This window comes from Lemur catta, chromosome 2, assembly GCF_020740605.2.
Source record: "Lemur catta isolate mLemCat1 chromosome 2, mLemCat1.pri, whole genome shotgun sequence".
Taxonomy (NCBI): Eukaryota; Metazoa; Chordata; class Mammalia; order Primates; family Lemuridae; genus Lemur; species Lemur catta.
In genome coordinates this window covers 114,754,640-114,779,300 of record NC_059129.1, presented here as the reverse complement: position 1 = coordinate 114,779,300, position 24,661 = coordinate 114,754,640, and the positions used below count along the sequence as shown (strand labels likewise).

The 24,661-nt window shown below is 39.0% G+C and overlaps 2 protein-coding genes, 1 long non-coding RNA gene, 1 other non-coding gene and 1 pseudogene across 5 annotated transcripts in view; 3 read left to right on the top strand and 2 right to left on the bottom strand.

The window, feature by feature from the left end:
- NCOA7 (nuclear receptor coactivator 7) overlaps window positions 1–5,878 on the bottom strand; it is a 134,290-nt gene extending 128,412 nt beyond the window's left edge. For both annotated transcript variants that reach the window (XM_045544305.1, XM_045544306.1), the window contains exon 1: window positions 5,581–5,878. The gene's annotated coding sequence lies outside the window, so the exon portion shown is untranslated. The remainder of the gene's footprint in view (window positions 1–5,580) is intronic.
- Window positions 5,879–7,212: 1,334 nt separating this feature from the next.
- Window positions 7,213–8,386, top strand: LOC123633234 (annotated as a pseudogene).
- A 1,851-nt stretch (window positions 8,387–10,237) lies between these two features.
- Window positions 10,238–16,856, bottom strand: LOC123633236. Its single transcript, XR_006733564.1, has 3 exons — window positions 16,665–16,856; window positions 15,971–16,255; window positions 10,238–10,273 (listed from the first exon to the last, which is right to left on the bottom strand). It is a non-coding gene; the product is annotated as an uncharacterized LOC123633236 (long non-coding RNA).
- LOC123633235 (protein S100-A10-like) lies at window positions 11,587–11,880 on the top strand. Its single transcript, XM_045544310.1, has one exon. The coding sequence runs from the start codon at window positions 11,587–11,589 to the stop codon at window positions 11,878–11,880; it is 294 nt and encodes a 97-aa protein (XP_045400266.1).
- Window positions 16,857–17,014: 158 nt separating the features above from the next.
- TRNAE-CUC lies at window positions 17,015–17,086 on the top strand. Its single transcript has one exon. It is a non-coding gene; the product is annotated as a tRNA-Glu (tRNA).
- Window positions 17,087–24,661: the final 7,575 nt, after the last annotated feature.

The window sequence follows — 24,661 nt, the reverse complement described above, 5'->3', positions numbered from 1 at the left end:
CCTAAACAATACAGTATAACAACTACTTACACAGCATTGACTGTGTATTAAGTATTATAAGTAACCTAGAGATGATTTAAAATACAAAAGAGAATGAGCATAGGTTATATGCAAATACTACACCATTTAACATCGAGGACTTGAGCATGTGCACATTTTGGTACCCATAGTGGTTCTAGAACCAACTCCCTGAAGACACCAAGGTACAACTAACTTATATTGAGGTAGGGGTGGGTAGGGGAAGAAGAGGGATGGTTAAATAAAAGCTTCAACCTTGTTTTGTTTTTGACACAGAGTCTTGCTATGTTGCCCAGGTTGTTCTCAAACTCCTGGCCTCAAGCAATCCTCCTGCCTGAGCCTCTGGAGCTGAGACTACAGGTGCATGCTGGCTTTTTTTTTTTTTTCTTAATCAATTGTACATACTACCCAAAATCATAATTTTCACTAGAAAGGCAATTTTGCTATTCATAAGAAATGCCTGTTCCTACTATGGAAGCCTACTTGGGACTAATTACACTAAATTGCATGTGGAAGTCTCCATGAGTTTATAGAATTGCAACTAATAAAGGCCCCTAGAGATGACCCCAGAACTGATTGTGGCTTGCTCATGAAAACAAGAGGACAGAGTGATCCAGGTAGACGGAACAACATGGAGAAGAAAATTTATATTCTATGCATGTGCAGGAAGTAACAATCAATTTTGTATTGCTAAAACAGAGATTCTTAACTTGGGTCCATAAACAAGGACATGTAGGCAAATGGCGTGCACGTGTCATGACACCTTGAACTTTCATCAGATTTTTTTAAAGGGCCATGAAACGGGGGTGGGGGGCTTAGCTAAGAATGACTGTGGGTCAAATGCATGGCAGGGAGGGGCAGAGTTAGGAGATGAATCCCTCAGGATCCAAGAGACCAGGCTAAAGACGTGTGGATTCCTTCCTTGTATTATGGGAATCCTTTAGGAGGTTTGAAGAGGGAAGTTTAGAGGGAAGGCTGGTTGAGATGTGGAGGACTGAAATGCAGAAAAAGGCAGAATGCAGGCAACAGTCCAAGGCATCTGAGGAGCCAGACAAGGGCACTGGAAATGGACAGGAGTGAATTAGAGTAGTAGTTAGGAAAAAAATGAACAGCTTCTATGTTCATATCTACTTTTATATGCATAAAATGTCATTAGAAGGTTCTCAATTAACCAACAACAAAGGGGAAGAAGAAGGTGACTGGGGGATGAGGATGACAGGGAATGCTTGCATTGCATACCCATTTGCACCTTTTGAATCTCTCGAATGTATTACCTATTCTAAAAACAAATTTAAAAAAAGACATGGAGGTTACCAGAATGAGATGCCTCTATATAAAAACCTTCCCAGGCCTCTCTCCAAACCCCCTTCCTATGTTTTAAATTGCACTTTCGAATTCAGATTATTTTTATGTCAAGGGCTCCCAAGAGCCCTTGACTAACCCCTTAAGAAGGGCCAATCTCTCTGCTGACCCAGGTGATAAACATAACAAACAATTTGGCATCATATAGATGTAAATAATTATTTATCTGGCTAAATTAAACCAACTTAACAGTTATCAAAACATCAGAAAAAAGAAAGCCTGATCAATTAACTCAGGGAGCCCAATCGTTTAAATATCGTGGTAAATAAAAGAGGCTCAGAGAAGAAGAATCTATACCGGATTTATTAAAAGAAAGGTAAATCACATGACTCACTGATGTGAAGGTCAGATTGGTGATCCAGTGTAGAGTGTTAAGCTAGTTTAAGGTAGACTTTTGGCTGAAAATGACTTTTTAAATTATACAGAAATTCTTGTTCAACCTAATACAGTATATAAGGCAGGTACTCCAGATATAATCAACAAATTGAATAGCTTTATCAACTCCAAATTAGTGATAGGTGGACATAAATTTAGATAGTTAAAAAAATAAGAATTTAGTTTTGTAAAACTAGATAATATTGCTTTCCATTTGGCTATATATACATATATATACCAGCTCAGATATACTAAACTTGCATTACTTGTTCAAAATATTTATGTAACCAATTAAATTTGTTCACCAAAAACATACTGTGTCCAAAAGTCAATTCTGTGATGTTATTTATTTGGTTTAATGTTTTACATTTTGCCTTGTTGACAAAGGATGTGAGTCAGCTTAAAAGTATAACTCAATAAAATGGGAAAATATAATTAGATAAACATCAGCATCAAGAAAAAAAAAGATAGAACAGAAGAAGCTCAAGACCAAAGGGAAAGTTAGAACATCAATATTAGGTTACGGTCATCCAATCCCAGGTTTTTATGTGATTATTAAAATTGAGTTGCAAATTTGACTCTTCATTTCCTATTTGCCAACTAGAAACATAACCAATTATCTGATTCTCAATTTGCATGATAAAGACATACATTAATTGTTCAGGGGAAGTAAAGCTTTGGCATCTAAAGCTAAATGGAATTTCTTGCAGGGGTCTTCAAACAGGAGCTGTAAAAAGGGACCATGATCTTAGCCCAATTAATATCATTTGACTGTATTAATAATATCCTTCAGTGTGAGCACAATGGGTGGGGATGGGGTGGGGTGGGGGTGCAGGTGGGGTCAAGGATGCAAAACAGGGTAACCATGGTAAACAGCTTCTAAAAGATCATGCTAGGCTCCTGGTCTAACAGCTAGTATTCGAAGGGAATGGGCAGACGTCATGACCCTTGCTCACCAACCTCTGTAAACATCATTTCTCTCAATTAAGCTTCTGATCAAATTTATAAACAGGCAATTCATATTCTCCAGCAGGTGCAGCAACAAAGGCATTCTGTACCACTGTTATGGGGAAACCAATTATTCTTCAACTGTATATTTGAAATTCAAGATTATATAAATTCACTTCTGTATATTTTCTGTTATTTTTTCCATAACCATAACAATTTTGATTCCAGCATATGTGAATTGAGTGAATCCTGTTAGATTGAAAAAAAAAATATCATGGGCTGTGATTTTAAAAAGGATGGTAAATGACATTTAGCAAAGAAGGGATAGAGGTTTCTAAAATAAAACCTTTAGGAAGATACAGAAGATAAGATACAGAAAATTCAGGTCTTAGAATTTCATTCTAGTGGTACATGTGGGTGCAGAGTGCTGGGGGCTCGGGAGGCAGGACCCATAAAGTGAGTCATCCAATCCAAGAGGTACTGTGTATTTGGATGCAGGACACACAGAAGAGAAAAATGCCTCTTCAATTCTGAGATTAGGAATGAGCTCTTATTTGAATGTGACTCCAAGGCCCAAAGTAATTGCACATTGTTAAATGCTCAATTTCTGTTTGTCAAATGAACAAATAAGTGCTTATAAGAAACAAAGTAAAAAGTTTACTGTAACCATAGGGAAGGGCTCTTTTGTAAAATGTAAAGTGAGCAAGGAAGACGATGTAAATAAACTGCTCCATACCCTTGATTACAAATTTAAGATGTGTAAAATGTAATTATCTTTATCACATGCGGGAATTTTTGCTTTAACAAATTATAACAAATTAGATTTTTTTCATAAGTTCTCTCCCACTGTTGGTTCCTCTAATCTTACTACCCTTTACAGAAAAGTGTTATTTTCTGACCCATTTAGGAAGAACCCGCCTGGGTTAGAGAAGCAATAGTAATAAATTATGGCTTACCATATTTATTCTAGGAAAGTAAGTCTTTTGGGTAATATAAAGTGAGGATGAAGACGTATTGAAATGACAAAAAAAGAAAATCTGGGACCAGTCTCAGATAATTTTAAGCAGAGATTGAAAAGAAGTTAACAATGACTCATAAAATTTATATGACAGGAAAATAAAAATGAAATCAAAACAGGAAATATCATAGTACAAAAATAAAGCAAATAAAATTTGAAGTGATGAACCTTGATTTTTTTTTTTCAAAATAACATTTTAAAGCAGAAAGACACTGTATCTTCCAAGCCCCTCATTTCACAACCACCCTGGTTGTCAAACTGATATGATTACATACTGAGGAAAACAGTTAAAAATGTGTATCTATACCATATATTTTGGATCATCTGGGAATCAAAGACACTTCTAAATGTTTTATTTTTACCTTTACCTGTAAGAAAATGCATTATAATTAGATCATACCAGAAAAACTCAATTCCAAAACAAGTTAATACTTCACTTATTAATCAGATCACTGTTCCCTCCGAGTAACTTCGAATTTTCCCTTAAAAAGGAATTGTACTTTTAAAATTGAAAGTTTAATTGAAATAGGTTTGATTACCAATGAGACTGGAAAATTTGCAAGCTTAGACATAAGATGAACTTAATAGTTGGGGAGAATTACCTCATTTAATAACATAGAAGGATACATATGGTCCTAAAATGTCAGGATTCAAATATAAATGTTAAAATAATCGAGTTTGCCTATTTATACAAAGAAATTTTTAAATCCAGTTAAATTTCACCAGCCACAGAACAAATACATTGTGATTCTAAATTGTCCTTTTTTAGATGAAGCTTGAAACACAGTTCATTTATTCAACAAATAACTAATGAGCACCTATTATGCATCAATCGCAGGGGATTACAGGATTGAAAAAAACAAAGATTCTGTCCTCTTGGAGCTTATACTGATTCATTTCTCCAAATCTCTAAACCTAAATGCGTTAATATAAAATGGGAGCTTACAGTGATCCATCTTCTAGAACTCTAAACCTTATTGTTTAATATAAAATAAAAACTGACAGCCTGGGAAGAGATGATCTCACCAAAAGCTCTGATGGAGGAACTTTACACCTGGAGGGGAAAAAAAACAACTCATAACCAGTTTCTCAGAAATACAAACCATAGCATTGAGTTGGAAGTTAGGCTGAGCGCAAGGCTGCCCCTGCTGGCTGACCGGGTGCATCATTGCACCAGAATCTCAACTCTAGACACCTGTATCAAACTTGCCACTCAAAACACACATCCCTTCACGTCAGCAGGAGCCTCCCAAGGAGGCAGCACAAGAATACCCCAGCCTCATCGAACTCCTGAATAATTTCACTTCTATTAGGACCTTCTCTCAACTGGCCTTAAAACGCGGATGGTAACAGTTTGCACCATCAATTTAATATACCATGCGGACAGCTATGAAATACACAAAAATCCACAGTGACTTCTCTGTGTCGCTAAAAGCAGCTTTGCCGGTCTACATGTTCTGGCTAGAAAGACAGGAAGAACGCATCTGCTAATCTCACCGAAAAAATGCAGTGATGTATTTCTACCTGAGCTGCTGAAAATCCAACGGTCTTCTCCCCAAATGAGCCACAGGCCAACCTGTCCCCCAACCCCCGCACCAGCCTGCACCCCACAGGCCTCCAGGGGGTGGGCGGGGAAGGGTCAAGCTCTCCTTCACCCTCTCTCCCGACCTCCAGAGCTCAAGAAAAGGTTTTCAGGTTACCAGGGGGCTGCGCCCAGCGCCATTAACACACCTCCGAGCGCTCCGCCTAGCCCCGGCGGGAGGCAAGTTCGGCGGGTCCCGGCCCTGCCCACGGCCTCTCCCGGCGGCGGCATCAGCTGCGGGCGGCGGCGACAACCCGGCCCCGCCTTACCCACCTACCTAGAGGGCGGGGGCGCCGGCTCCTGGGATCCGGGAGAGCAAGGTCGGGCTCACGCATTTCTGGGAGCGGTGGCCTCTGCTGCTGGGCGCAGGGGAGCGCATCCTCTCCGGTGGGAGGAAGGAGGGGTCGGGGGAGGACCGTGCGCCGAGGAGGAGCAAGGGGAGGAGGCGGGAGCGCCAAGGCGCGCTCCCGCGGGGCCCCGCGTCCCGAGCCGGTGGGTGCGGGCGCCGTCGGGATTTCTCAGGCCTCTGCCCGCGCGCGATGCCTCGCCGCCTCTGCAGCTGCGCCCACGGTCAGGGCATCGGCTGCGACAGGCTCTCCGGCCCGGCCGGTGGCGCGACGCGGTGCAGGCGCCCGCCTCTAGCTCCGCCCGGCCAGCGGCACACTCTGCGCCCCTCCGCGGCGGCGCGGGCCGGGGAGCTCGGGGGCTGGGCGCGGCGGCGCGGGCTGCGGCATCCTCCCTGCCCCCGCGGCCTCCGAGCTGAGCTGGAAAGCTGGGCACCCCGGCCGCCCCCAGCTGCTGCAGCCGCGGCTGTCCCGGCACAGCCCTGGCCTGGGCCCCGCGGCTCCGCCCCGGAGAGCTGCGCGCGCGGCCTCCGCAGGCCTCGGCCCTTTGTGACGCCTCCCGAGCGCGAGCGCGTTGCTGCCCCGGCGCCGGCTGCCTGACCGCGGCACCTGGGAGGGCCGGCTTACCTTGCCCCCCGCCGCATCCCCTACAGCCGGCCAGCCTTGGGCCCCGCTCTTCGTGGGAAGTAAGGCTTTGAGAGCAGAGCTGGAGTCACAGCGTCTCCCCGAGCTGTAAAGCCCCTTGACTTTCCTTCCAGCTTGGGACCGCTGGCTACAATAAATTCATCCTTCTGTCCCTTCCGGCGTTGCGTTTAGCAAAGTGGCCCCCCATCTCCTCCCCCTCCCGTTCCCGGTACAACACCCTGGATGCTGCCAAATTGCAGTCATTACAGCAATAAGAACGTAGCAATCGGGCCCTCCAGCCAACTCTTGGCAGAGACCCGACAGAACTTTGGCTGGGAAGGTTTGCATCAGCGGCGGGGCCTGTGCCTGTGAGCTTCCCATCCCCAGCTGGGTGTTGTTCCCTCTGCGGTCCCATGACCAGTACTGCAAGATGACTAGGAGGTTTAGCCGTGGAGTTCACCCTTACACACAGAAAAAAAAATTCAAGGAAGAGCCTGCAGTGTGTCAGAGGCCATCCACACAGACACAATAGGTAGCGGCCTCCTGCGAGTTGTTGATGCTACTTAAGCTGTAACAGCCTCTCTGGAAGGCAGAGCAAATCCTTCAACATTTCATTTGCAGATTGTCCTGTTATACTATGTTGCAAATATGGAATAACCGCCCAATTCTGCACTGAGCAGGTATAAATTTGAATCCCGGGTTTACATCTTTCTGGTTTGAATGTGAAGAATTAGGCCTTTTCTCTTTAAACATTGTGTTATTTGTAAGTTATTTAGCCTTTCAAAAGGGAAAATTAGGTTCCTAAAATATAAGGAGCTGATCTCGCTGTGTCATAAGAACACGATTGGAAATCTCCAGAGAAACTCAGCTTGTCTCACACTTCTTTGATGAGTGCTTTTATGATTGTGAAATCTAAGGTTATTAAAAATCAGGCAAAAGAAAAACATGTTTAATGGCAAGTACAAATTGTGGTTAAATACCTAAGATTTTTTGAGATAGTTTTTTAAAGGAACTTGGAGGTTGGGTGTGGGGCAATATGGGAGCTGCACTGCACTGGGGCAGGAAACATCAAGGGGCAAGTGACTTGGCTGCTTCCTGAGACTCTCTGGTTGATCTCGAGCCCCACTTTATTTTCAAAAGATAACCATTATTGAGTGAGGACTGGAGTAGCTGCCCGGGCACCGGCAGCTGGGGCCCTCCGACTCCCCGCGAAGCGCAGGCGGCCCCAGGGATGGGCCCGTGGCAGCGAGGTTCACCCAGTTTTGTGCAGACCTTGGAAAAAGGTTCTCTTGCTGAGAAGCATCCTGGTACATTGTTTCTCCGAAAAGAATGGACCACATCAGAATGAAAAGAAGCTCTCTGTGCAGACTGCTCTCTGTGGAACCTTTGAAGACAATAAAATAGTGTTCGATTCTATAGGCATCTTCGCTGGATCAAGCCATGGTGAAAAATGTTTCGGAAAGGCAAAAAACGACACAGTAGTAGCAGTTCCCAAGGTAATAAAATCAGTACTAAGAGCAAGTCTATAGATTCTAGCCTTGGGGGTCTTTCACCATCCAGCACTGTGGCCAGCGTTGATCCAGATTCTACCAACAGCTCAGGACAAAGCAACAATAATTCAGATACCTGTGCAGAATTTCAAATAAAATATGTTGGTGCCATTGAGAAGCTGAAACTATCTGAGGGATAATGTCTGGAAGGGCCACTAGACCTGATAAATTACGTAGATGTTGCCCAGCAAGATGGAAAGTTGCCTTTTGTTCCTCTGGAGGAAGAATTTATTATGGGAGTTTCCAAGTACAGTATAGAAGTATCAACATCAGATCAGTATGATGTTTTGCACAGGCATACTCTATATTTAATCATCTGGATGGTGTGTTATGATGATGGTCTGGGGGCAGGAAAAAGCTTATTGGCTCTGAAGACCACAGATGCAAGCAATGAAGAATACAGCCTATGGGTTCATCAGTGCGACAGCCTGTAACAAGCACAAGCAATTTGCAAAGTTTTATCCACTGCTTTTGCCTCTGTGTTAACATCTGAGAAATCTTGAATTCTGCAATCAAGTGGAAGTCAACTTCATCTGGAAGTTCAGCTGTTTTCTAAACAATTGTTTTCAATCTGTAATGCTGAATTGTTATGGAAATAGGCAGTGAACCCTTGCGCTAGATTTTCTGAAGAAAATGCAATGTATAAAATTGATCATTTGTTTTTGTATTAAAATGTGTTGTATTATACAGTGAAAAAAGATAACTATTATTACTCATTATGTTTTGTCCCAAATTGAGAATTATTTGATTATAGGAATGTATATGTACATCTGTGATGTATAAGTAACAGATGAAGTCATTTAGGAGGAGAATTTGCCAGTTGCTTACTCTTTAACAAAATCTGTAAGTTTTGAATGTGGTCTCTACAGGAAATGTCTATTGAGTTTCAGTTCTTCAGTTTCCCATCCTTTCACTGCCATCTCCCTTTTGTTTTTCTATGGATCCCGTGTTTTGTCAAGGAATAAATTAAGCAGTGATCTTTTTTTTATTAGCCAAAGAGATAAAGTAAGTATGTATCTTAGAAGTAGTGACCATCAATTATAAAATGTCAGTCTTTCAAAAACATTGCAAGTAATTTAAGAATCCCCTTCACTATCTTGAACTCCTCTAGGGCTGAGTGCTATATCATATGCTTATTATAATGTTTTATTACAGTGAAAGTCCTGATATAATAAAGATCTCTTCTCCTTGGCTTAGGAGGAGAGGAATTTCCTCTTTATCGATTCTTTGCTCATTCTTTTTCATTAACTGAACATTTGCTGATTTACATAAGCCTTGACAGCATAGAGAAATCAGAATAAAGAAAACCATTTCCTTATCCCCTAGATCTGTGCTGTCCAATACTGTATGCACTAGTCACATGTGGCCATTTAAATTTATTTAAATTATGGCTAGACTACCTTTTTGGATAGCAAAGAATGGAACATTTTCATTATTGCAGAAAATTATTTTGGACAGCACTGCCCTAAATAAAAGATCACATATTAATTGGGAGATAAGCTACAATACATAAAATAACTTAGGAAATCTTACTACAATATAGGTCAAACCTCATTAAAAATTGTATTTCTTAAGAACATGGTAATCTTTTAGAATTCAGGCTCTGGCTTCAGACTGTAGTTCTACCACATGTTGACCTTGGGTAAATTACTTAACCTTGTCTAGCATGTAGCCATCAATAAAAATTAGCCATTATTATAAGAATGTACTTTCTCTGTTGAAGGGTAGAGGCCATTATAGGACAATTTAGATGGAATTATCATCTTACTTTCTCTGAAATAAACAACCCTTGTATGATGAGACTTTAGGGTCGATAAAGAGAAGCACAGATCCCTTCAGCTCTTAAAGAAAGAAAAGAGGGGTCACTTCACTTCCTTTGCCCTTTGTTTGCTCCACTGGACCAGTGAGAGGCAGATAGATCTCTGAGTTCAGGCAACAGGTGTTCTCCCAAGTGACTTTCTGGAGTGTTTGGCTAGGCACCTCAGGGCTTAGAGAAGCATCACCAAAGATAACAACCGTTCAAATGTCTTTGGTATTTTTCTTACCTATTTATCTAAAGATAGTTCTGTAATGAAATATGGCTAGTATTTCTGTTTTTAAATACAACACTGGTAACCTCTCATGAAACTGGAATTCTAGAAATATTAACAAATATTACTCTAAAACTTTGCCAAAAGGAATGGCTCCCTGGATAAGTAATGAGCTTTCAACCACAGGAAGTATTGAAACATCTTTCGAAGTTCTCTTTCCAAAGGCGTGGGAGAGAAAATTTGTACATGGGGTGATGAGTTTAGGCTGCTATCACCAAAAACTTTCACTCTTTCATGGTTGAACCTATCCTCCTTTCTCTAGTATGGAGAGAAACACCTCCTTCACCCAACTCAGGCTGGTTGAGACACAGGAGGTAAATACTGATGACATCTGTGGAGGCATATTCTTACCCATCCTGTACCTAAAGAGGCAGAAGAGAGTTTATTATTTAATAGTGTTGAAAGCAATGGCTCATTTTCACAAACTAGAGTCATTGGTCCATTGGTTCATTAAGATAGCATCTTGAGTTTTGAGAAGAATGTAAAAGGGTCCTTTTGTGGATAGATCTAGGTTCAGTGCTTCACTTGGTTTGTTATAAATCTGAAGAGAAGGTGGAAATCACCTTGGCATTTGGAAGGAGGAGTCTACCAGAGTGTACAGAGATAGAAATATTGGCACATATAGAAATGGATTGCTGCCTGGGTACTTGTAAGCAACACATACTTATGGTTATTTAGAGTAAGTCCAGTGAATTTACCCTTTTATTCACAGCTAATTTAAAAATATCTGCCTTTGGACAGTTTCATCTTGTCTTATTTCTGCTAAAAATAGTCTGTTCAGTAGCTGGAGAATTCAATATATATGTTTTACACTTTCTGAAAAATGTACTCAAATAAGCTGGTGCTAAGGCATAATTTATAATTTTGAATTGAATCCCTAAACTGAAAGTGACATTAAGTGGTAGTTGTTGTTTGGATTGACATTGGTACAATCTTTTTTTGCCCATTTTTAAAAATTGATGCAAAATAGAAGTACATAGTTTGGGGATACATGTGATAATTTAATACATTGATACAACTTGTAAAAATCAAATCAGTGTTGTTGGTATATCCACCACTGTCACTATTTGTCTTTTATGTTAGAAGAACTATGTGAATTCTTCTATCTATTTTGAAATATACAGTAGATTACTGTAAACTATAGTCACCATACTGATCTAACACTAGGTCTTATTTCTAGTATCAAACCATATATTTGACATTGGTACAATCTTGAGAGCTTATTTAGATTTCATCAGTCTTACATACACTCCTGGGTGTGTGTGTGTGTGTGTGTGTGTGTGCGTGTGTGTATTTCTATGCAATTTTATCATATGGATAGAGTTTTGTGTCACTATCACAATAAGATACAGAACTATCACACCACAAGGCTCCCACAAGCTACCCCTTTACAATCACACTCATTTTCCTCCACATCATATCCCTAATTTCTGGTAACCAGTAATCTATTTCTATCTCTATAATTTCAAGGATGCTACATAAATGGAATCCTACAGTATGTAAGCTTTTAGATTGGCTTCCCCCTCCCCCCCCACACACACACTTGACATAATTCCCTTGAGATTCATCCCAGTTGTTGTATGTATCAATAGTTCCTTCCTGGCCGCCCCGCGTACCAGCTCGCCCAGCGTCCGCAGGGTGCCTCACCGCCCAGACTTCAACAGACCTCTCCAAAATGCCATCTCAAATGCAACATGCCATGGAAACCATGATGTTTATATTTCACAAATTTTTCAAGGATAAAGGCTACTTAACAAAGGATGACCTGAGAGTACTCATGGAAAAGGAGTTCCCTGGATTTTTGGAAAATCAAAAAGACCTTCGGGCCTTGGACAAAATAATGAAGGACCTGGACCAGTGCCGAGATGGCAAAGTGGGCTTCCAGAGCTTCTTTTCCCTGATTGCAGGCCTCACCCTTGCGTGCAACGACTATTTTGTAGTACACATGAAGCAGAAGGGAAAGAAGTAGGTAGAACTGAGCAATTACTCTACCCTAATTGATAAGAGTTCTCTCAAAAGATTGCTTAAGAAATCTGCCCCACAGCTTGTCCCTGTATAAGGATCTCGTGAGCAGATTAGGACCCTTAGAAAATGTACAAATAAAATCCAACTCCCATTCGACAAGCAGTAGAAAGAAAAGTGAATTAAATGCCAGATAAGCTTTTGATTTTTATAGTGTTTGCATCCTCTTGCCCTCAATAAACAAAGTCCTTTTTTAGTTCAAAAAAAAAATAGTTCCTTCCTTTTATTGATAAATAGTCCATAGTATGGATATACCATAGTTTGTTTAATCATTCACCCATTAAAGGGCATTTCAGTTCTTTCCAGTTTTTGGCCATTGTGAATAAAGCTACTGCTATGAACATTCATTTGCTAGTTTTGTGTGAACATACATTTTCATTTCTTTGGGATAACTGCCCAAGAATACATTTGCTGGGTCATATGGAAAATACAAATTTAGTTTTTTAAGAAACTACCAAACTATTTTACAGTGTGGCTGTACCATTTTATAGTCCCTTCAGCATGTGTGTGTGACCAAAGATGGGTTTTTACTCTATTAAATAAACTTATTATAGTGATACATTTCTTTTACTATACTGTAACTGCTTGGTTACTTGGTTATTACACTGTAATTGCTTGGTTATGTGAACCCCACCAGTCTAAGCTTTAAGATCAGAGATTCTGTTTTGTTTGCCTTGGTGTCCTTGGTATCCAACATAGTGCCTGACATATATTAGATTCAATAAATATTTGTTATGTGAATGAACAAATTAATGAGCACAAGAAGAATAGCTGAGTCAGGTTGAAATCAAACTGAAAAATAAATTATAACTATAGCTGGATCTGTATATTTGTATATTATGGATGCCATAATTTTTATTCCAATATATAAGAACATTTTCAAATCAGAAATTGGCATTCTTAAGATGAATCACTTGTGGGCAAATTAATAAAAACTAAATGCTAAATTGTTGATCCAGGGTTATTTGTTATAGTACTTTGGTAACAGCCACAGATTGGAAACAATTGAAATGCCCAATGATATGAAACTTCTTTAAAATAGCCATACAATGGAACACTATGCAGTTGTCAAAAATAATGAGAAAACTCTTTATATAAATAATAGACACCCTTCAAAAGATATTAATAAAAATGTTAGAGAAAAGTATATAAAGTATGCTACCATTTGTGTAAAAAGTAAAAAAAGAATTAAAGAAGAATAGATATATGCATGAAGATATTAATTCTCCCTAAGTTATTTTATAAAGTACAGGGTGTATACACATAGGCCACGTTGTGCTAGAAAGTAAAGAAGTGCTCAAAAATTTATAGGGATATGCCAAAAGAACACAGGAGCCAGCCCGAAGGGACTCCCTCTGGCCAAATTTTGGACAATTTAGGTATTAAATGAATAATGACAGCAATAAATTATATCACATCAAATAAAAATTCACAAAAACAGAAAAAGAATACAAGCCCAAGCTGATATATAAAAATTAAATAAAGAATAAAAAGAGGGAGGAGAGGAAAGAGTTCTTCTTTACAGAAGAATGATAAAATTAAAATGTCACCATTTTGCAATCACTATAGCAATAATTGATTCAGGCAAGGATCATTGGGGGATGACAAAACCACCCAGTAAAAGTTTGCTGAGGAACAGAACAGTCATATAGTCTTAAAGTATTACTTCATGGGTGACATTTGCTTTTTCCAATTATTTGTTAATTACAAATGTAAAAGGTACCTTTATAATGGAGAAATATGGCAGACACCTTAACCAAATGATCAAATTTACTGTATTAGTTTCCTATTGCTGCTATAAAAGTTGTCACAGAATTAGTAGCTTAAAAAACAGAAATTTATTATCTGACAGTTCTGTAGTTCAGAAGTCCAACATAGGTCTCATTGGGCTAAAACTGAGGTGTTGGCAGAGCTGCTTTCCTTCTGGAGGCTCTAGGGGAGAGTCTGCCCTACCTTTTCCAGCTTCTAGGAACCACCTGCATTCTGTGGTTTGTGGTTCCCCTTCCTCCATTTTCAGAGGCAGTGGAGCCTTTTGCATATCACATACTCTGACACTGGCTCTTGTACCTCCCTCTGTCACTCATAAGACCCTTGTGATGACTTGGGGCCCAACCAGCTAATCTAGGATAATCTCTTCCATCTCAGGATCCTGAACTTAATCACATCTGCAAAGTTCCTTTTGCCATGTTCACATGTTCTGGGGATTAGAACAGGGATATCTTGGGGAGTTGGGGGACCCGGGGAGGGGTATTATTCTGCCTACCACACTTTCCCATTACAGATAATTGGATAACTCTGGAATCATGCACATTCTGATATAGTGCACTGAGAGAGACACATCCCTTAGCATAGTTTTCCTGCAAAAAGAAATATTGAACGACTTTCTGAAACGACTGTCCTCTACTATTCAAAAAGGTCAATGTTGTAAAAGAAAAAGGTTGGGGGAATTGTTCCAGATAAAGGAAGGAAACTATAGACACTTGATAACTATTAATAAATGCAATGTATAATTTTTGAGTGGATTTTAAATAAAAAGAAAAACTATAAAAGAGATTATTAGGACAAATGGAAATTTTGATTATTGACTATATAACAAATAATATGGATTTACATTTAAATTTCCTGGCCAGGTGCGGTGGCTCGCACCTGTAATCCTACCACTCTCGGAGGCTGAGTGAGAGGATCGCTCGAGCTCAGGAGTTTAAGACCAGCCTGAGCAAGAATGAGACCCCACCTCTGCTAAAAGTGGAAAAATTAGCTGGTAATCGTGGCACGTGCCTGTAGTCCCAGCTACTCCTGAAGCTGGTGTGTCCTGTAGTCCCAGCTCTGGCTGAGGCAGGAGGATCACCTGAGCCCAGGAGTTTGCGGCTGCAGTGAGCTACCACAACACCATTGCACTCTACCCAGGGCAACAGAGTGAGACTCTGTCTCAAACAAACAAAAAATCCAAAACATAAATTTCCCGAGCATGATAATTATATTGCTTGTTCTTAGATGTATGATAAAGTGTCTAGAAGTCATGTTGTCTGTAACTAACCTCAAATGGTTCAGAAAAAAATAGATCGAGAGGAAGCAAACATGGAAAAATATTAACAATTGGTTAATCTAGATCAGTACTGTAAAATAGAAATATTAATATAATGTAAGCTTCATATACAATTCTAAATATCTCAGTAGCTACATTTAAAAAGTTAAAAAGGTGAAATTAATTTTAATATTTTATTTTTAATAAGCCAATATCTCCAATTATTATAATTTTAAAATGTAATCAATGTAAGAAGTATTAATGAAGTATTTTACATTCTTTTTTTTTCATACTAAGGCTTAACATCCAGTGTATATTCAACACTTACAGAACATTTAAATTTGTACTAGTCACTTACTAGTGAACAATAGCCAAATGCTGGAGCTACTAAATTATACAGCACAGGTCTAGATGAAAGGTATATGTGTGTTCATTGTCCTATAGTTGCAATTTCCTGTTGGTTTGACATGTTTCAAAATTAAAAGTTGGGAAAAAAGAACTAGATATTTGTTGTATATGCCTAGAATATTTCTGGGAGGACACAGAAGAAACTGGTAACGCTGGTTACCTCCGGGAAGAAGAAATGAGGAGGAAGGGGTAGGAACGGGACAGTGTTTTTCACTGTACCCTTTTGTACCTTGTGTAAAATATTGACTAAACCTATTAAAATTTAAACTAAAATTACCCTTAACATAGTTGCTTTACCTTTTTATTCCAAAGTAGATACTCTAATACCTAGGGTTGGTAACCACCCAATAGACAGGTAAGAGCCCCACCTACTGAACTTCGTTTCCTAAGAGTTCTTGGTATAGGAAAGGGGTGTGTGTCCCATCTAAAATGTAACAGTTTAGAAATTTCTTCTGGTGATTTTTCCATCTTTGCTCATTAATCTTAATAACTCCTTTTATTCTTCCTGTTTAAATATTATTAAATAATTTTAGATAAATTATATGATTCAAACTCCATCTCCGAGTTGCTTAAAACAAGAAACAATATCCAAGCACGGGCTCACCTAATTCTGTGGTAATGGATGAAAGCTGTAACTCACAGCGGTGCCGGATGTTGAGAGCAAGTTCATTACAAATTTATGTCTTACTGAAGACTCCTTCCATCTTGCAGAGGAGCTGACTCTCTTGGGTTATATTTCTTCAACTGTAGCGGCTGGCACTTTCGAAGTTGAATTATATCCTGTTGCCTTCTGCATCTATTTTATGAGGGTTTCTGAACTGAGACCGGGCTGTAAATTCTCTTGACCCCCTTTGGTAACTGCATCATTTCCTGGCCGTGTCCAGTATATCTAAAACGCGGAGAAATGAAGCAATTGCTCAGAAATTTACGTGGAAAATAAACCCCAAGTGTTTGAAGGATTAACTTGGGTTCCTGCTTGCATGCCCTGATTTCTCCTAGGCGTGCCACCCGCAGCTGTGACAGCTTCGCCAGGCTGAATACACCGGATCGGCCCCACACAGCCGCGCCCTGGGAGGCCCCTCATCACCTGGGCCTACAGAGCACGCGCTTTGTGCCCGGACGCGTGCGGGGTCGCTCCGGCTCTCCGCGGGGAAACGCTGCCCGCCGGCGGCGAGCTGTCCTTAGATTCACTAAAATAGTTAGTGGAACCTAACATTCGCGTGACAGAGAAAGAAAGACGGAAAGTCAGGGAGAAAAGTTAGATGTGGAAAGAGCAGCTAAAATGATTAAGAAAATACCAAAGCAAATTCCCAGCTTCTGGACAGGACTTTGACAGTTGCCTCGGTGTAGAGAAAGATTGACCTGTTACGTATTTAGAATGAGAATTTCTGGACGTCTTTTCCAGCACTGCAGCCTAAAGAGTACTAGATTTGGAGGGTACAGATTTTTCCCTAAGGAGTCATCGCGGAGCTCGGCGGGAAGCACCGAGAGTTTCCTTCACTTTCAGGAACTAAATCTGGAGCTGTGACTTAGGGCAAGAACAAAGTGGACGTGGCTTAGAGGCGACAATCTACCCTCTAGCGGTCGGAAGAAGTACGTTCATATTTTTAAAGAACCAAATACAGTAACGGAAGCGGACTTACCAAGTTCCCTGGTGGTCTAGTGGTTAGGATTCGGCGCTCTCACCGCCGCGGCCCGGGTTCGATTCCCGGTCAGGGAAGGTACGCTTTTTTTTTTCTTTCCTGCCTCATGCCGTACAATCTAGAAAACTTGCGTTTTGTCTACTGTTGATTTGGTAGTTGCTGGGTTTCTTCGATCATAAAAATTTGATATGTTTTTAAATTTTATTTAATGTAAGATTTAAAACGCCACACCTATTTACAAATATCATTTACAATCAATTAGTCAACATAAAGATCCCCAATTCTAAAATGGCATTTTTCAGCCTTTAAAAATCATTTGGATGTGTTTACAAACAGTGAACATTCAACCTTTAGTTTGTTTAACCAATAAAAAAGGAAAATAGTTTTATTAGGAATTATATCTACTTTGTATTATGCTTAGAGTCAATTTTTATTTTTTCTATGTATTCAGATTATGTACTTTGTAGAGTATTCACCTATATTAGAGCCATTCCTGTTCTGCTGTCCTTTATAGATATGAGATCTTTTTTTTTTGAGATATGTGGTTGGTTAATTATTAAGTAGCTCGCTCATTATGTTTTCTTTTAATAACCCATTTAGTTAATTATTTTATCTGTTAAGTTTTACATTTCCTCTGAGAGATTCATGCAAATATAGCACATTTCTTAAATACAGAGTGTCAGTTTCCAGCATATAAATCATATAGGCCCCTCAAAAATACACCTAAGTATCATTAGGTATTCTTACAGCCAGGGTAAAGTAGAATTCTGTGAGTTCCTCAAAAGAAAATATGGAAATATTGGCATCAAAGAGAAGAAAAATGGTGTTACGTAGACATTAACTTTTTTTAATTCTGAAATTTCTATACCATTCTAACCTTTGCCACTTTTTGAGCTGTTGGTTTTTTTTGCCATTTCATTTTTAAAACAAAATCTTCATGACAGCGTAGAAATGGAGTGAAAGCTTGACTACAACTTTTAATAAAATGGGTTTGTTTTGCTTTCCTTTTAGCTGTGCTAAGACTGATTTGGAAGAGGAGAATGCTGAGTCTTAATTAATGGTCCAGGAAGTGCATCGTGATAGGTGCCATAGGGTTTAGGAAAAAAGATGTGATCTTGGTGCTTAAGGAGCTTTCATTTCATTGGAGAATTAAGACAACAATATATTTATTATTATTATTGCCATTAACAAATATAATAGGCACCATTCATTGAATATTTGATCAGGCATGTCAAATAATCACAACGTATGGTAAAGGAAGGGAGAAGGAAGTGAGCACGACAATGAAAATAGAACTTGAAAACATTTATTGAGCTTTTTAAGTTGCTGATCACTGAATTAGGTGCTTTACCCCCAGCAATCAAATCAGTCTTTACAATATTATCCTTGTGTTGTGGTTTAGGAAACATAGATTCAGAAAGTTTATGTAACTCATTTAAAGTCACACAAGTATGTGAAGGAGCCATTATCCCATTCTGGGTTTGCCTAACCTGAACCCTGTATTCTTTAACTCTCCCCACACTACAACACGTTGTGTGGTGGCGCTGTGAAGTCCTCTTTAGAGAGGTCGTTACAAATAGGGTGGCTCATGGGGAGTGCTGCAGAGAAGGAAAGAGGAATGATATGACTTTGCAGGTGCTTTTTCAAGTGTATAATTGAATTCTACACATTACAAGTTTGGAGACAGTTAATCCTAGTAGCTGCTTATTAGGGGTTACCAGATTCCATAGAAAAATGCAAAACATTTTTATTAATAAATTTAATGACAATCACAAATGTATTTAATACTTGCATTTATGGATAGGCAAGTAGATATGTGAAAGTGTTTTTTTCCTTTGGTACAATTTTTATTCTTTTAAAAATAATCTTTGCCAATCTCCATGTAGATTATTATTTTATTGACTTAAAATGGTTCTTTATTTTTCATCTTCTTGCTTTAATGAGTAGGCTGTAGAAAAAATATTTTTACATTAGTTACATAAAAGGACACCAATTTAAATTTAAACTATGGACCTAGTTGATCAATTAGCTTTTTTTTCTGCTTATTATATACTCTGAATTTCTGTAATATGTAGTACTTTTTATAGTTTTTCCATTGTTTTGTGTAAGTTGTGCATTTGTAAATTCTCTGAGGCCAGAGTTTGTAACTTATACTTCTTCTGTGTCGCAAAGTGATAATCATATGATTGGTGGTCAAAATTTTGCTGTTTTTTGGTCACCATAATTAGTTTGATCATCGAAGGCAATAAAATGACAGATAAGCCAAGAGCTCCGCAGAGGAGGGTAGGGTCTATGTTGTATTCATTTTTGTATCTTCCAGGCTATGATAGTACTTGGCATACAATAGCAATTCAAATGACTCTTGAGTGAATAAATGAAAGAATGAGGCAAAAGACTGGAACTGGCACTTCTCTGAAGAAATGTGGGTAACCAATAAATCTTTAAGAACAGGGTCAACCTCTCTCATGATCAGAGAAATGCAAATGAAAACAAAAGAGATAGTAATACCATTTACACCCATCAAAGTGGCAAAAATGGAAAAATCTGACAATATCAAGTGTTGAGAAGAATGTAGAACAATAAAAGTCTTATACACTAATGGTGGGAGTGTACATTGGTACAATAAAATCTATTGGGAAACATTTGGTATTATCTAGTAAAGTTGGAGGTTCCCATACCCAATTCAATCCCTGGGAAATCCCCGAAGGTGTGTACCAGGAGATGTGTATAAGAATGTTTGTAGCAGCACCATTCATAATGGACCCAAACTGAAAGCAACCTAAATGTCCATCAAGGGTATAGTGGCTAAACATTGTGGTATAGTCATAAAACGCAATACTATAGAGTAGTAAAAAAAAAAAAAAAAAAAAAATTGAATTGCATCTTCTCTATCAACATGATGAACCCCAGGAAAATAATGTTTAATTTAATAAGACAGTCAAATACAGTATGATCCCATTCTAGTAATACATGAAATTTTAAAATACTAAATTAAAAATATTGTTTATTGATATACACATAGATGGTAAACTATAAATAAAGCTGGTTACTCCTGAAGAATGGAGAAACGGTTTGGAAAGAAGCACACAGAGAGCTTTTAAAGTACTGGCAGTGCTAAGGTGGGTGGTTAGGTACACAGGCATTTCTTAATTCTCACTTGATTATTTATACCTTATATGTATGTTATACTATTCCTTGGTATCAATTCCATATTTAATTACAATAACAACTTAAAAGTATTGAAAGATAATGTTAACTCTTTGGGATTATGGCATGCAAGCAATATTTAGTTGAGCAAAATTCCACTCCCCTTTTGATCTCTATTGCCACAATTTAAAATGGTGCCTTTCTAAAGTAGGAAAGTTCCAGGCAAGTAGAAAATGGTAAATGCAAAAATAAACCACAAGGTGGCATCCTGGTCTCGTGTCTCATTCTGATTCTTTGATCCAAGTGGTGGTATTCGCCTTTGAAATGTTGAGGATTTTTTTTCTGTTAGTTTCTTTCCTGTAGTGCAATCAATTGTGTTTGGTTTTACTTGTATATATAATGTGCTATTAGAGTAAAGTTTTGGGGAAGCCATTCAAAGAAATTTAATGCAACAAGTATGCTGGTCCAGCATATGACGTTCATTCATTCATTCCTCAGTCAGTCATGCATTCATGTATTTATTCATTTAACCAATGTCCACAGATATTTGTTAAGCTTTTTTTTTCTGTACCAGACAGACACAGGACAAAGAGGCCCTGGAGACTCAATGGTGAACAAAAACATAGTCGCTATCATTTATTTTCAGTGTAGTGGTGGAGACAGACAGTAATCATACAATCACAAATTTAAATTATGACTGACAAATTTTGTGAAGGAAAAAGGAGAAATATGAGGCTCGCACAATTCTTCAATGAGGTTTTGAATCAGCTGGGGATGTCAGTGCTGAGATCTGAATAATGAAGATGAGTTAGTTACCTAGGTAAAAAGGAGAGAAAGGAACTTTCACACGGAAGGGACATGTGCAAGGCCTTATAGCAGGAGGGAGCGAGGAGAATAGCAGGAGCAGAAAGAAAGCCACACGGGCTGGATGGCAAGTCTGAGGTGGCAGAGAGAGGTAAGAGGGGCCTAAGAAGTGGGCAGGGGACAGACCTTGCATGGCCTTGTGTTGAGGTTAAGGGTTTTATCTTTACACTAAGAGCATTAGGGAGCCACAGCAAGAAGGGTGTAGGAGCAGCTCAAAGCCTATGTCTGATCACTGAAGAGTCAGTAGTTGCATCAGTACTGCACATATGAGAGATTCTGCCCTGAGTACTAGATAGCAGCACAACTCTGCTCACCTGTGTGTGATTAGCTTTTTGATAGTGGGGGACATCGTTTAAAAACACTAATACAATTTCAATCTCAGCCACATGTATTAGATTTAAGATTTTTCTTTTAAGGGAACATGACCCCATTGTGTTCATTTTGAATCAGACTAAAACACCATTGCTTTTGAAGACAGGAAACATAAAGTGTGCTGTCTTAACAAACAAATATACCTTTTTAGCTCATACACAAGAAAATTAAAAACCTTTGGCCACCTTAAATATAAAATATATGAAAAAGATGTTTACTTTATGGTCACATTATCTCAGAAGGAGGCATGCATTGGAAATCAGGTGACCTGGTTCATGTGAGTGTGGGAAAGATTACCATACTTGGCTGGGCCTCAGTTTTTCTCATCTGCAAAATGAAGCACCTGTCTAGTTTATGTTCTTCTAACTTGGAAGTTCTGTAAATCTGAGAATATGTTCATAAAAAGCAATATGTACATGTTATTAATTTAATATAAAGAGAATGGATATTGGGGGACTACCTTGGTATGAACTTGAAAAAAGTGTGTGAGTGGGAAAGTAGAAGTTGTGTGTAAGACCAGATGAGACTTAATGCCAGCCAGGCACAGTGGTGCATGCCTGTAAATCCCAGCTACATGGGAGGCTGAAGCAGGAGGATTGCTTGAGCCCAGGAGTTCTAGGTCAGCAGGGGCAACATAGTGAGACTGTGTCTCAAAAATAAAATAAAATCAAAAATAATAAAACAAAACAAAAAATGGGACAATGTGCATCTTAAGACATTTTTAAGAAACAAATTTGAATAAGTTGCACTACCACTTATTGATGGTATGTACTATGTGCCAAGTCATATGAACATTATTTCATTTAATCCTCAGAAATCCTTGTGAATAGGTTTTTTTTAAAAAGTCCATTTTACTAAGGAGAAAAAGCTTATGCAGATTCATTAATTTGTCCAAAATCACGTAGCTACTATATCCCAAGATGTATCCAGACTTGTCTGATTTCAGAACCTGTCCTTGGTCATTATACTATTAATATTTATTATACTCTTTGAAGTGTTGAGATTTTTAAAAATGACTTACAAATATTGCATAGAATTATAAATATTGATTTCAAGTTATTTATAAGTGCTCTGTTGAATAAGTACCAAGAATTTTAATAAGCTCCTACATCTTAAGTAAAATTGCTTAACAGACATGATTTACATAATTAACCATGCATTATCCTAGATATGGCTGTGAAGATGCACTCTCATTAAGCAAACAACCTCCTTGTTAATATTTCTTTACCGTAGCAGTAGACAATACACTTACAGACTTTTAACCCATAAGCTACACATTTAAAAATAACAATTAGGCAAATAACTTTCACCACTTCTCTCACTATGTCATATCCTGAAGACAAACAATTTGTGAACTTTGTTTCTTCTTTTGTCTCAAGCTCCAGATACTGAGAGTAAAGAGGCTGTCTGCTGGATCTTGGTGTTTGGGGAAGTGGCTAAATGCATTTATATTGAATTATTGTTCCTGTGTTGTTTTGTCTGTGGCTCCACTCTTGGGAATCTTTGAGGTTTGAAGATCACATCAAAGAAGTAGCTCTGGTGTGAGAACCGGTCAGTGTGGCCAGATAATTCATGGGTTGAGTGCTGAGACCATTCCCATGATTAGCCATGGTCAGGACGCACTTGGTGTTTTTCTGCCCCCTTGGGGCAGCACATATGCCTTAAGTTTGCTTAGTGATTCAGCAGTGATAGACTCATGAAGATCTTTTCGATGGGTCCAATGGCCCCTCAAGCATCCTTACTGCAGCAGTAAATGATGTGTGTCACTATAGGCAATGCTTGGCCCACTAAGCTTGGCCATACCCTTATCTGATGGTCACCAGGTTGCACATGGTTTTGTTTGTTTGTTTTGAGTTTTTTAGAGATAGGGGCTCACTACGTAGCCCAGGCTGGAGTGCAGTGGCTTTTCACAGGTGTGATCATGGTGCACTGCAGCCTCTCACTCCTGGGCTCAAGCAGTCATCCTGCTTCAGCTGCACGAGCAGCTGAGACTACTGGCATGTGCCACCAGGCTTCAACCTGCACATGAGTTTTGGTGATGCTATTAAGACCACACTCTACCATTTGTACTGTTCTAAGCTTATCTTTTTGCTGTCAGAAAGATGTCAAAATAATAAAATAAATCTAATAGTGGCTGCTTGTGAGACAAAAGTGACTAGCTTAGTTCCCATTTAAGAGTGGCTGGTGACTGTGACAGAGAAATGTGTTGTAATGTGAGTAAAATATGGTCTGCGTATCTCTGTGTTTTGCCCTCCTGACTGCAAACACACCTCCATCATCTTGCCAGATCCCCAAAGAAGCCGTTTTAATGCAGCTGTGCTGGGACAGACTGGCTAGGACAAGGGAAAAAGCCAGCCACTGCTGGCCCAGGAGAAAGTCTACACAAACAGAGCTACACAAAGCTCCGGTCGTATTGTTTTGCTGAAAAAAAAGTCTTTAGGTTCTCTGTAATTAAGGAAAAAGGTTAAAAAAGAAGTGCTGAAAGATCTAGGAAGCAGAGTTTTACAGTATGGTAAATAATATTCAGCTTGGTAGCTTATAATCAGGAAAGGAGGGGTTAACTCAATTAAGATACTCAGTTGTTTTTGGAGTTTATAATTTATCATCGCACTTATACAAGTGATACATTATGAATAATAGCCATTCTTCGCAAAATACTTTTTTCTTCATGAGAAAATGTGACTTTGTTTTCATTGTGATGAAAACACAAAACTATTACAATGCAAACTTGATGCAAGAAACTTTAGAGTTAAGTGCCAAAGTTGTTCAACCTCTTTCTATCCCTAAAAAAAAGCTTATAATGCATTCTCTTACACGCATGTAACAATTCATATGCATGAATCTCTTCATTCCCACAGACGAACAGAACAACAACAGAAGTGGAGCAAACTGAATATTGATAGAAGGCTCAGAACATATAAGAAGGTCTCTGGCCTGAGATTTAAAAAAAATATACAGATATTAACTGTTAACTGCTATCAAACACATTCTTAACTACAGGCCAAAAAGTTTCGGTTAGTTAAAAAGCCCTTCCTGCTAATGAGAATTGTTAAAGTTAGTGGGTTACTGGGCAGATCTTCACAGGCCAAATGAAGAATGTTGTTTTATGGCATGATAGATCTGGGGTGTACAAACATTCAGAAGAATAATCCTGGGAGGCCGAGGCGGGTGGATCGCTCGAGGTCAGGAGTTCGAGACCAGCCTGAGCAAGAGTGAGACCCCCGTCTCTACTAAAAATAGAAATAAATTATCTGGCCAACTAAAATATA

Bases quoted from the DNA above. Each gene is read 5' to 3' on its own strand.
- LOC123633235 (XM_045544310.1), top strand. From the start codon at position 11,587: ATGCCATCTCAAATGCAACATGCCATGGAAACCATGATGTTTATATTT.